At 36.7% G+C, this 13,985-nt stretch overlaps 1 protein-coding gene and 1 pseudogene across 1 annotated transcript; one reads left to right on the top strand and one right to left on the bottom strand.

Moving 5' to 3' along the window:
* Positions 1 to 712: 712 nt before the first annotated feature.
* On the bottom strand, positions 713 to 1,662 carry LOC132188138 (pentatricopeptide repeat-containing protein At3g56030, mitochondrial-like; annotated as a pseudogene).
* Positions 1,663 to 10,596: 8,934 nt separating this feature from the next.
* On the top strand, positions 10,597 to 12,319 carry LOC132186119 (alcohol acyltransferase 9). The gene has a single exon (XM_059599942.1). It carries the CDS (start codon positions 10,715 to 10,717, stop codon positions 12,038 to 12,040), a length of 1,326 nt encoding a protein of 441 aa, XP_059455925.1. The 5' UTR covers positions 10,597 to 10,714; the 3' UTR covers positions 12,041 to 12,319.
* The last annotated feature ends 1,666 nt before the right edge of the window (positions 12,320 to 13,985 follow it).

Below are 13,985 nucleotides of genomic sequence, written 5' to 3'. Positions count from 1 at the left end.
ATCAAATTAACATTTCAAAGTATTTATCCTATTCCTAATTCCTCCATAAAATTTATTCAGGCAAAGGATGAGAGAGGGGCAAATAATGAGAGAGAATATGAGATTATTAATTATAGATGACTTATTTAATTAATTAAATTGATCTGACTCTTCAACTTTAATTTATTTATTTTGTATTTAGTTTATATTGAATTTATAAATCATGTAAAAAAAATTATAAATGTCGGTCATGTATTGAGTTCAGATCGTATTGAATCATTAAGATATGAAAATAATACTATAGGTCAATTCCAACATATCCATATAATCAATCAAGTTAATTTCACTGCTCTAAAAGCAATGTAAAAAATTGTAAATTGTCATCCATATATCCTGAAGTGTACATGCATATTTTTAAACCATTCGAGATACATGGATCACTTCCTCAAACACCTCAAGAGCAGTAGAAAAAATTCCCGAGAATCCAAATCCGTAAGAGAAATAACACATTTCTAATATTCTTCTCGCTTTAAGATTTCTCTATTTGCTCACCCAGAAAGTTCCCTTCTTTAGAATGACAAGCCCGAAGAGTGATTAATTTGCGTTGTGTAAAAGCTTAACATTTTCAAAATCAGAAGAAAATCGGGTGGCAAAGATTTGAGACGGGTATGATTGAGGAATGCTTTGAACAAAGTAAAAATATTATAACCAAATCACTATGGATCTTCTAAAATTAGTTCTTTTTTTTTTTTTCTGCAATATTCAGGCTGTAAAAGTCCTTTAATTTTATCTCCAATCACCAATCCTCTTTCTTTCTTTCATCTCCTCCAAGACCAACTCTGCCTCGCCAAACCTCTTCAACCGGATGAGCTTGCTAGCCAAACACCCGAAGTTGTTAGTATCCAGCCACTTGTCTCTTCCAGCAAAAATCCTCACAAACTCAATGGCCTACGCATAATAGCCCGACCTCAACAGCGCTTTTACAACATACATGTGTGTGGACAATAGCATTGGGACCCCATCATCAACCATACTCCTCCACACCACCAATGCAGCCTCCACCTTCCCCGCACTACATGCGCCCAGCACCAGCACGTCGTATGTACGCGTGTCTGCTTTCACCCCCTCCTCTACCATCATGGTCAACACCTTGGTTGCGGAAGCCAAATCTCCGATGAAACAGTACGTACGCCGACAAAAAGTAATTGTAAGCCGTCAGGTATGATACTGCCTCATCAGCTTCATCATGCCCTGCGCATGATTCATTTCCTTCTTCCTCGTGCCTGCGCTCCATCTCGTGCACCACGCGCACGGACTCGTCGATTTGACCTAACTTGCTCAGACGCGATACCAATGAATTGTATGCGCTCTTTCGTGGTAACCCTTTGTCGAGGCGAGCTAGGGTTTGGGAAAGGTCGTCGAGTACGGACAAGGAGGCCTCCGTGTTGGTGATGAAGTTGAATGTCTTGTAGGTGTTGAAGCAACCGCCCCTCACGCGCTTGTTGAGGAGGTGGCAGACAGTTTCAAAATCTTTGGACCGGCCTGCGGTGTGGACCGGGTCGTCATAGTAGGCGGAGGTGGGCACAACAGGGAATGGGTTAGGGTTGTGAAGCAACGGGTGATGACGGTAGGGATAGAAAGGGAATTATGGGGTTTATGTGGAAGCTTTCGGAGAAGCGACATTTCTTAGAGTTTTACAACCGATGTGGGGATTGAGAACGAAGGGGTTTTCAGCTAAAACTGAAAAAGCTCGAACGATTAACGAGAAATGGGATATATTTGATCAAGCCCATTGACAGGAAATAGAAAAATAACTATGGGCCCAGGTATCAGCCCAACCTTTTCAGTTGTTAAAGATCCATTCAACTTTGTTAACCAAATTAGAGTTAACAGCCCACAGTGGTACAATTGGGTCCAAAATTTCTTTAACAGCCCATCAATGAGAGCTGGCTGTGAAATGGAAGTAGGTAGAGTACAACGAGTATTACAGAGTGCATAGTCTCTGTATTAAGAATATTTAGGTTCGTCTGTTTCTGCCTAAAATAATTTTTAGGAAAGGTTTTTCTTAGTTTTGAGTGTGGTGTACGGTAAAATAGTGGTTAACTTGTAAATGTGTTCGTTGCCCAAGAAAAATAATAGTTACAAAGCTCAAAATGGTTTAGGTAAGTTATTTTTCACCTCTCTCCTACACCTTTGAGTAAGCAATTGAAAGAGGACATTTTTAGAACTTACCTGTTCAAGCAAATCTTGGACTGCTGGATTTTTAACCGTTCTCCTACACCTTTGAGCAAGCATTGAAAGAGCCAAAGATGGCTCTTTTTAGAGCCTAGGAGCCCAAGCAAGTCTTAGAGTTGTGAGAACACCTGTCAGAACAAGTGGGCCTCTAAAAGCTTACTCACAATTTGCATGTCCAAATTACAAGAAATATAGACAAACAATTGCACTAGATCTCAATCACACCCTTAAAATGTCTTTTATTCTCGCACTATATCGTTAACCACATAATTATCTTATAGTTGATTTCACTTTTTCCTCCCAAAATTAGAGAATTATATGGTGCACAGTAAATGGTTCGAAGAGATACTTAATTTCATTATATATATATGGTTCTTGATTTGCTGTTTTCTTGTGTTGTACAAGTGTTGTCTTTTTGGAGGAATTTGATATATAGTTTCATGCAGACGACTGATAGGTAGAAATTCAAACCATAAAAAGCTCATCAAGACAAGTGCATAGCACTTGAAACTTCTTTTGCAAAAAAAAAAATTATTTCTTGCCTTACCATTAAGACTTTTTGACTCCCTCCGTCCCTGCCGAGGATGAAAGCTAGCCAAATTGGTGTAGGAGTTCGTTCATGGCAAAGACTAAGAGCCGCCATTAATGACCAAATGAGTTTGTTGGGGGCCCATGGATGGAGATGACCGGAGCCACCAACTAAAAAACGTCAAAATAGTATTCATATTACTGATAAGGAGTTTGGATATTCCACTATGAAAAGCCTGCAAAAGTATTTTTTTTTTTAAGTTTAAAAGATTAGTTTCTTTCTTTCATCATAAAGATGGTGCTTTTGAAACTCATTCAAAGTTGTAAAAAAGATGTGACGGGATGAGGACTCTATGACCAAAATATTTGGCCACTCAGCCCCACCGCTTCATACTGTATATGACGTGTGTGATGCATGCCAGAAAGAAAAGTTTGTAGCCTATTACAATTTTTACTTTAATTTTTTTTTTTATATAGTAAATTATAATATAAATTAACTCAAAAAGGACCCAACATACTCCCATCAGCACCCATTGTTTTCTTTCTTTCTCTAATTTTTCATTAAATAAATAAAATATCTACAGACTCGAAGTGGATTGGAGCTCACGAAGCAAGATTGAGCATGTGAGAAGAAGTGAGGACATAATTTGTTTCCATCTACCAAGAGTACAATATTGTGCCCATTGGATTGACTCTATCACAAGGAACAAAATAATCGGGGGGCCATTAACACGTGTTTGATGAAATTAGTGTACATAAAACCCCATTTTTCACTGTCCCATTTGGTCTCGAGTCCACCCTATGAAAGCCTCTTTTATGTCTTATGTTAGCTACAGATTTTTGGGATCGCTAGAGTGGTGATGGGTTATCGATAAAAAATAAATAAATAAAAAATAATAATAAAATTAACAAAAAAAAAAAAAAAAAAAAAGCTACTGGGATGACATCAGTGAGGGGCCGACGGGGGACCTCCAATAGGTTTAGGAGGAATTGTCTATATTGTCGTATATGGGGTGTACCCCTTTTAATGTTCAGGTTTTTAATCTAACACAGTACTATCAGTGTTTAGGAGGAATTATCTATATTGTCGTATATGGGGTGTACCCCTTTTAATGTTAAAGTTTCTAATCCAACTCAGTACTATCAGTGCCAACAGTGCGTAATTTAACTTGTAGAGCGTGACTTACTATATTGATAGTATTAATGGCCATTTGGGGGCTGATGAAGGCGCACAATTTTCAGGTGAAAAAAAAAAAAAAAAAAAAAAAATTAAAAGTCATTTTCATTATGCTTCCTTGTGAAGGTAATTATGTGATTTGTTGGCCAAGTTACTTGTTTTGAGTGGGTTTAAGAGCATTTTTAGCAACCTCACCAAAATAGTCGGGCTATGACCAATCTGCCAACCTAGCCGGGTATTGGAAATGTAGTCTTTATTCCTTGTTTTAAAAGGCTGACCCCATTTAAATGTCCCATTTGATCTCAAATCCAAGCTATGAAAGCCTCTTTTTCGTCTTATTTTATAGAGATATTGGAGTAGTGTAGGGTGCCCTTACCCGCAAGTTAATCAGAAGTAATATTCGGTATCACAAATTGCATAAATTTTCATGATAAGATACTCAAAATCTTTGTCCTTGTTTATACACATATATCTAGTCTGAGATTTTGCTTTTGTGAAAAGACGTGATGGGTTTAATCACAACCAGTCTCAACCCAACCCCAGTAACCTGAGCAAAAGGTGACACATAAAGGAAGGAATAAGAAAGGAAGCGTAAGCTTGCATGCAGGTCCATACATATCCATCTAAGACAAAAGGCAAGATTTTGATATGCTCTCTCTTCTTATCTCATCCCGTGTTTAACCCTTTTACACCCTTCTTCAAAGATATGCTTCATCTTTTTTTTTTTTTTCTTTTTTTTATTCAATGTGATCAAGAGACAGCGCCGCCCTAAGAACAGTTGAAAATATGTCTCTTCAATCGCTTCATCTTTAGCTGCTTTGAAACCTACTTTGACCTTTAATCGCCAACACCTAGACACCAATTAATATATCATTTAGGCATAATTATTCTTTGGGGATGATAATCTTCATAAATATGTCGAAATTCAAACACTTTAAGAGAGGCTGTGAGACTTACTGTGTTTTGGATCGTTTAAGAAACTTGTGATAGGTGGACCTAACGACTCTTAAAAATATTTAAATTTTTGTGAAATTCAAACAATTTTATTAGGGGGTTTCAATCCATTCTTGTATAGTTTTTATTTTTTTATATATTTTTACCTCAAGGAATGTAACTCTCTCTCTCTCTCTATCTTCCACCCTCTCCTCCGTGTGTGCACAGGACATTTTTCACGGAAGAAGCCTCTAGAGTGCACAGGCCACACAGTAATATTTCTCAAGAAGAATTTTAATAGGGCGGTGGGTAGGTCAGAATTTGGATCCAATTCCTCGGATTTGATGAGAGAGAGTTGAGTGTCATAGTCGTTTTTTTTTTTGTAATTATAGTCGTTGTCTTGCCCATAGATGCCTTAGATATTCATTCGTTATCCCAAAAACTATGTATTGTTTCTTTGGCAAATTGTGTCATTAGGTGGTTGGTGGACAATTTTTCACACAATTTATAGATTTTGTATGAATTGATATAAAATTAATGAATTAAAGTTTAGTGTTTTTACCCGTTTAATTAAATTGGTGACCAGTCAATAATTGAGTTATATGTTCTTATAATTATGTCTCGACTTGAACCCAATACGCAAAATAAGAATTGATAATTTTTAATACAATTAGCGAACTTGATGGAAATTCAACACGAAATTAAATAGTTAAAGTTGAGGGATCTGATTCATTTAATTAAACTGATCCGGTTATAGTTAACTTATATAATCTTATCAACACAATTCAAATTCGACACGAGAACATAAGTAACTTTTACTAATTTCCATCTCATATATTGTATGAGTAGACCATGTATTCACTAAACATCAACATTTGAAAAGAAATAATGGTTGAAATATATATGATACCCAAAATTTTGAAGAGCTTGAACTAGGTGGTTGGATAACCTCAAATTTAAATGGACATGTAGATTTGATATATATTCTGTAATATTACCTACTCGTACCTAAATTATTTGATTTAGATTATAATACATCAAAAGATAACCTTTGACAAGAAAGATGTAAATGCTTCTCACTGAGTTTGTAAGCTAGCTAGAGTTTTTAAATTAACTAGATCCACGTACATACAGAAAGAAATACTGGATAAAAATTGGGTGTTGTTTATTTGGTTTGAAGCCCTTCCAACCATCTCTAAGGTCCGATTGGTATAAAGGTGCCAAAGGGATCGGAAAAGAAGGCTTAAATTCAAGCATATTCCGCAGGCAGTCCCATCAGTAGTACTACAAAATGGTTCCAATCATACGATCTTCACAAACCCATCCATTTGGGATGTAGTCCATATCTGCAGGAGGAATAAAGGGGAGCTTTGGGGCCGGACAGTGCCCTCTTTAAGGTTAGTATTCGAGGACTGCCCTCTACACATAGGGTATAGAGCCCTACGCCAATACATATAAAAACTAGGATATATCATATAAGTATATATATGCTGCTCTGTTTTCTCCTGCCACAAATCTTCACAACAATACGTCCGTCAAAAACCGACAAAGCAACAGTCTTTTATATATGTATACATATGTAAAAGCCTAGCTACCTAGATTCATTTAGGAGCATCCACCTACGGGTCTAAGGCTGCTTGCTTTAAATTAACTTTTCTCCAAGAATTGCAACACAAAAACTTAATTAATAGTCTGACTTACAAGGCAATGCATGTATTTGATTAAAAAGGTAGATCCACGGTTGGGGAAGAAGAAGACAAGTTTGTTTTAATTTTTTTTTTCTTAAAAAAAATTAAAAAAAAAAACCCTTTATGTAGCACCATATACGTCACCTCAACCAAACAAAAGAATTATAGTATAGTTAGATTTGCTTTATTTATAAATATTTATCAAATTGTATGCATATTCTTATCAAATAATATGAGTATTGCTATTTTTCTCATTTATTAATGTGTGATAAGTAATTAATACTTTTGTTTCTACTAAGCTACTTAAAACATCAGTATATGTGAAGTGGATATGAAGAATCTTATTACTTTAAGAATAAAAAATGTTACCGTTCTTCTTAGTGTTCTTTTCATCTTCCATGAATATTGTTTTATAAAAAATAGAAAAAAAAATAGAAAAGGACGAAATGATATTCTTGGAGACTAATTCTTGAAAGCCAATGGTGAGTTAGAGTACCGAATCTCCAAAAGCGTAAACCAAGGGGCAAAGTTTGTGGTGGGAAAGCTTTAATGCGACAATGGTCACCGTTAATTTGATACAGTTGGGTCCCCCCGACAGACACCGGCGTGCGACGTCAGCACCACTTGGTAGTTGATTCCCCTCCTCAAATATTAAGTATACCATGCAATCCAAAGTCCAAACCTTGATACTTATTCAGGAATATATAATTGGACTTTTTTGATAGTATCCCCTCTATGTGTTAATGTTGTCTTGTATTATGACTTATATATATATATATATATATATATATATGTTCGTTCTTGTTTCAATTTTTATTTTTTCTCGAAACAGCAAATAAAAAGAAAAAATTTGCACGGTCAAATTAAATAACAGGCCACCTGTAAAACAAGAAAGAACCATTGAAGTGGTGCCAACCAAAGGCCGGCATGAGCCTACGATGCCTAAGTCATACACTAAAGCATTTATAGAGTTTTTAGGAAGAAATTAAATAACTCTTATCTTCACTGGAAATGGTCTCCTCTTTTATTGGGGTAATTTCACTTTACACCCCTGAATTACCGTGCGATTTGACAAGTTCTCCTAAACTTTAAAACCTCTTAATTTGAACCCATTAACTTTCAATTGCAATCAATTTGAATCCCTCCGTCAAATTTTAAATGTTGAAAGTGAAACAATGACTTTTATACCCTGACTTTTTTATAAAATTCTAAATTAAAAAAATAATAATAAATAAATAAAAACAAAAATTATGGATATTTTGGTCTTTTTAGGTATTTCCGTTAGAAGTTAATGGTTAAATCTGATAGAGGTGTTCAAATTGACTGCAATTAAAAGTTTATGGGTTCAAATTGAGAGATTTTGAAATTTGGGGGGTCTTATCAAATTGCATGGTAATTTAAGAGTCTAAAGTGAAGTTACCCCTCTTTTATTTTAGACTCCTTGCTTAATTGCCACCTAGTAGGCTTGTGATTGTAGAGGCTCCAAGGTTTTTTAGCCTTTCTAAAGCATAGGTGTTTAGATGTTAATTGGGCGCCTCAAAGTCTTGGACACTATGCATACTTATGGTACCACTAACACTCAAATACAAAATATTCTTAAAAACTCAAAAACAGTTTTTAATTTTATGTCACGTCAAAATATTTTTTAAAAAACAAATTAAAAAAAAAAAAAAATTACACTTTAACCCCCCAAAGTTTGGGGCGATTTTCAATTCGACCACCAATGTTTCAATTTTTGCAATGCACCCCCCAAACTTGCAAATTTTTTTCAATTCGACCAATGTCATCCCAAAATTCTCATATTGCCCATAAAAAAATTAAAAAAAATAAAAATAAAAAATTGTAGGGTACAAAAATGGCCAGATGGCCAAAGGCCACCCCGAATATTTTTTTTATTTTTATTTTTTATAAAAAATAAAAAAATAAATTATGGGCAATATGAGAATTTTGGGATGACATTGGTCGAATTGAAAAAAAAAATTTGCAAGTTTGGGAGGGTGCATTGCAAAAATTGAAACATTGGAGGTCAAATTGAAAATCGCCCAAAACTTTGGGATGGTAAAATGTACTTTTCCCAAAAAAAAAAAAAAAAATACCCCTAAAACATATTAACAATCATACCTATGATTTGTGAGAGATGAAGTAAATACAAAAACCCAAATTAGTAATAGATCTACTTTATTAAAACTATAATACTTTCATTGGATATTTACCAATTATGGGGGCTTTATCTATGGAATGTGGGGTGATCATACCATAACAGTAGTAGACACCTTAAGACTATAATCTAGGGGTGATAAGTTGTGTTTGGGTTATGCCACGGTATGAGTATAAGATTATATAGGTCAATCCAAACTCGACACATTTAATAAAATGGTTCAAACCCCTTTAATTTCGTTTTGGGTCCGTATCTGGTTCATTGATTGTGTCAAAAATTGTTAACCATAAATATCGCGTGTTGAATTCGGATTATGTTAAGACGTATAAAGACTACATAAGTTAATCTTATTCTGACCATTGAATTATATGGTTTAGACCTCTGCTAATTTCATATTAAATTCATATAAGATAATAACCCCATAGAAGTTATCTATTTGAAGAGCAGGGAAATAACCCTTCACAAGAATTTGTTCATTTATAAAACAGGTGTATCAAAGCTTATAATTAGGCGGTAAGAGGCATTGATTACTCACATAATTATCAGGACCTAATTATCCTCCTTAGATTTCCACTCTCTCGAGAATTATCTATCCATTATCATTCTCAAAGGGACCTTCATAATTATCAGGACATCACATGCTTGCTTATAGCATTGGTTATGAAACTAATTAATTTTCATTAGGGCTTTAATATTCCCATGAACGGAGTGGCAATTATACTCCTTTAGTCAATCGTGGAGACGTGTAGAGAACTTTAAGGAAGGAGTTGGGCCATAAGATTATCCAAATCTCGTGGCCGTTGAAACCAACAATAATTTTAATGATTATTACAACAAACTATTCGGTCTATGAACCAGTTTTCTTAGGACCTGTTCTTTTCTTAGTTAATTACTTTCAATTATGAAAATTTAAAATAAACTATTAATTTGTTAATTAAACTAGCTAGCTAGGCAGATGTTCAGGGTCCATCCGAGAGACCTGTTGACATCTTGGCTCATTTGCACATGGTATCATCTGAGCATTTTCCTAAAAGACTATTCCAAATCAATAATTTTCGCGTTTGGGTCCATCAAATGTCCCAAAGAAAATCAACGAAAAATGATTTCCCAAATTGCTTCGAAGTCTCTAGACCCCACCCCAAAAGGCTCTCATCATCTTGATGCACCCCACCTGCTTTCATATATCCATTGAGATTATTGCATCCGATGATAAATGAACGGTACAAATAAAAAAATGTGTTGTACAATGGTTCGTACGTAGATGGTTAAATGGTTTTGGGTGGTTCGGCCACCTAACAATTATTCTTTTTAATTGGTTTTTTGCTTTATTGTCACGATACCCAAAAAAATGTCCAAAAAGAAAATCAACGAAATTGAAACCCCACCCGAAAAGGTTCTCATCATCTTGATGCACACAACCAGGTTTCATATATAATAAAACTTATACAGTACGTGCTTTTTGTAAAAGATACCGCAGACAATGGACTAGCTAGACAGGTATCAGCGTGCACGTCCATCAAGTCCTTGCTTAAAAAGAAAAAAGAAAAAAGAAAGAAGAAGAAAAATCACACATGATCAATAAACACCACGCAAATTGATATCAGAGAGGGGCACACACCTGTTGAAAAGAAAACGAAATAAAAGTTTTAGAGAGAGAAAGTGATGTCTATCACTCCGCCGAACAGACAGAAAGCTATGCCAAGCTGTTAATATCTTGTTTTGATATTCATTTTTTCCATAAAGCAATGCCCGGAGAATCTTGGCACAAATCTTTCACAGTTAGAAAGAGAAAAGATACACATGGGGTCGTTTACAATAATAGTTGTTGATTGTGTGTGCCTCCTCTAATTTTTTTTTTCCTTTGTCCTTGGTTGGGAAAAAATAATGTGTGCCTTAATTATAAGGGTCCCCAAATGGGCCAAATCCCTCTCCATACACATATACCCGCCCACCACACAACTCCAAAAAAAACACCGAGACTTTCACTTTCATCCTCAAACACAAACCAGAAAAAAAATGGCAACCTCTGTGCGTGTCAAAGAGGCTGTTATGGTCTCTCCCTGTGAGCCAACTCCAGCGCGTGTTCTCACTCTCTCAGCTATCGACTCCCAGCTCTTCCTTCGCTTCACCATCGAGTATCTCTTCGTCTACAGGGCTCGCCCTGGTTTGGACCATGGTGCCACCACGGCTTGTGTGAAGGCCGCGCTCGCCAAAGCCTTGGTGCCATACTACCCTTTTGCTGGAAGAGTCAGGGCTAAGCCTGATGGTTCGAGCCTCGAAGTGGTGTGTCGAGCCCAGGGTGCGCTGTTCATTGAAGCCGCTTCTGATAGATTCTCAATTACCGACTTCGAGAGGGCTCCAAAATATGTGACCCAGTGGAGGAAGCTACTTTCCCTCCACGTGGCGGACGTTCTCAAAGGGGCCCCACCTCTTGTGGTGCAGCTGACGTGGCTGAAGGACGGAGCAGCGGCGGTGGGTGTTGGAATCAACCACTGTCTCTGTGATGGAATTGGTAGCGCCGAGTTTCTCAACTCGTTCGCTGAGTTGGCCTCTGGGAGACGCGGAGTACTACTCCCCGAGCCGAGACCAGTCTGGGAACGTCAACTTCTCGACCCATTACCCGTAAGGCTTCCATGCAGTAACTCAGTGACGACTCACCCCGAGTTCAACCGAGTCCCTGACCTCTGCGGCTTCTTGACTCGCTTCTCCAACGAGAGACTCGCCCCTACCTCAATCACCTTCGAACAAAGGCATCTCAACCAGCTCAAGAATCTAGCTACTTCCACGAATCCGCCGAGTAATACTGAGTCATCGTACACGTCGTTCGAGGTTCTTTCAGCACACGTGTGGAGGAGCTGGGCAAGAGCACTAAACTTGCCTTCAAACCAAGTTTTGAAGCTCCTTTTCAGCGTCAACTTTCGTGACCGAGTGAAGCCGAGTCTACCCAGTGGGTACTACGGCAACGCGTTTGTACTAGGGTGCGCGCAAACGAGCGTTAAAGATCTCGTTGAAAAGGGGTTAGGATATGCCTCCGCGTTGGTTAGAAGCTCCAAAGAGAGAGTGGACACCGAATACGTAAACAGGGTGGTGGAATCGGTGAGTCATTCATCAGCGAGTCCGGACTCGGTGGGTGCTCTCATTGTGTCGCAATGGTCAAGGCTGGGGTTAGAAAAGGTTGACTTCGGCATGGGAAGTCCGAATCACGTGGGACCCATTTGCTGTGATAGATACTGCTTGCTTTTGCCAGTCTCTGATCAGAGGGACGCGGTGAAGGTGATGGTTGCGGTTCCCACAAGTGCCGTTGACAAGTACAATTATTTGGCAAGGAGTCCATACTCGTGAGGAGCACTGGATTGTAACTCCCCCGTTGACTTCATCGATTCGTTTGACTTTTTTTTTTTTCTTTTTTCTTTAATGTAAATTGATTCCCCAAGTCTAGTCCAAGGGAAGCAGTAGTTCCATTCCATTATTTCCATGAGCTTTTTTATCTGCTTTTCGAAGGAACGTGGTTGTCGCCCCCCCAAATTTTGCGTCTTTTAGTACGTAACGTGACCCTTCAATATCGTGAATACCTCCCTGGGGCCTAGGCTTAGTTTAGCTTATTATCTATCTTTGTTTATTGTTTTCTTCCAACAACTTGTTTATTTGATTAGGTTTGGCCATGCCTAAGTACAATGTTCAAGAGCATCTTGTCTTTTTTTAATTGATGCCAAAAGCATCGTTGGTGCATTGCCTAGACATCAAGCAGTGGCAACATGATCAATTCATGTGTTTCATGAGTAGGAAAAGTTGATTACTTGCCCAAATGCTCTGTTTGATTAGCAACTAGCCAACTACACAGACATGGTCAAGAATATACATTTGATTTATGGGTTTTTAAAAACCCGATGACATCATTGCAATAAAAAAGTTACATTATGATATACTAAAACATACATAATGCCCCTAGGCACTAAGGTTTAGGCCCCTTTGGCCAAGGAGAAGCCCTATAAAAGCCACCTCAACTAGGCACCAGCACTGTTTCATCAACACATTGTAAAATAAAAGTACAGCTTTTAACATTATGCTTTTACTAAGCCTTTTTTTTTTTTTATTATTATTATTATTTATTTAGTAATGTTAAAAATTACACTTTCAATTCTTTTTTTTTTTTTTTGACATGTCCACACAAGGGAAAAGAAATGGGAGATTTGAACTAATGACCTCCGCTTTATTAAACGTGGTCAACAACTGATTGAACTACCCATTAGGAACAATTATACTTTTAATTAATCACGTGGTAATGCCAATTATTGCTAATAGGCACTGTGAGCACTATCTTGTTAACAAAGTTGGATAATTGTAAAATAAAAATTATAATTTTTAGCATTATTATAATTGCTAGCCGGAAACAAAACTGAAGGCAATTTAAGTTACAAATCTTTAGGAAATTTGGGCTCATATATGCTTAACATCCCCAATAAAGTGACAGAATACGGAACAAACTGGGAGCCAGCCCCTCTATTTTAGGTTTCGGCCCTTTGGTCGAAACACACCACATCTAGCTGGTTAAATTTGCATATTTTGTATAGGCTTACCTATTTAACGGCCCATGAGAACTCGACAGGCCAGTTTACATGGATTGAACAAGAAGCCCGCATATCCCTTTGGGAAGCCACTAATGTTCGTGCTGAAGCGGATTTGAAATAGTATAAAAGAAAAATGTTTGGATTACCCTTTTTATATATATAAAAATTAAGCAATAAAATCTAATAAATAAATTTAGTGGTTTAGTGACTTAAGAGCATTCCCAATTAAGGAGCTAAATTTTTATGCAAAATGGCTCCTCAAAACTCACTTTTATCTAGTTTAGCTAATGATTTTTTAAATGCATCCACATTCGATTAGCTATATTTTTATCTATATCATTAAATATTATTAAAAGTGAGAAAAGTTTTGGGAAAAAAAGAACATGTGAGGAAAAATGGGAAAAGTTTTGAGAAAAATTGGAACATACAGAGAAAAAGTAGGAAAAGATTTGAGGAAAAAAAAAAAACAGATAAGAGAAACAATAAAAAAATAAAATGGCTCCCTTAAAAAATGATGTTACATTTAGCTCTTTTTTTTAGCTCTTTCAATCAAATATCTATTTTACATTTTCTTTTGGCTAATTCAATGTAGGGGGTTTTTAAACATTTGAAGAGCCATTTTAGATAAAAGTAACATTTGGCTCTTCCATTAGGAATGCTTTAAGTGGTAAGTGTAATGTAGATTATCACCTTAATTTGTAAGAAATTTGTTATAAAAA

The sequence above is a fragment of the Corylus avellana genome, chromosome ca7 (genome assembly GCF_901000735.1).
Source record: "Corylus avellana chromosome ca7, CavTom2PMs-1.0".
Taxonomy (NCBI): Eukaryota; Viridiplantae; Streptophyta; class Magnoliopsida; order Fagales; family Betulaceae; genus Corylus; species Corylus avellana.
This window is presented reverse-complemented; position numbering and strand designations above follow the sequence as displayed.

What these genes read in the sequence shown, in the direction of transcription:
- LOC132186119 (XM_059599942.1), top strand. Translation starts at nt 10,715, where the DNA reads ATGGCAACCTCTGTGCGTGTCAAAGAGGCTGTTATGGTCTCTCCCTGT.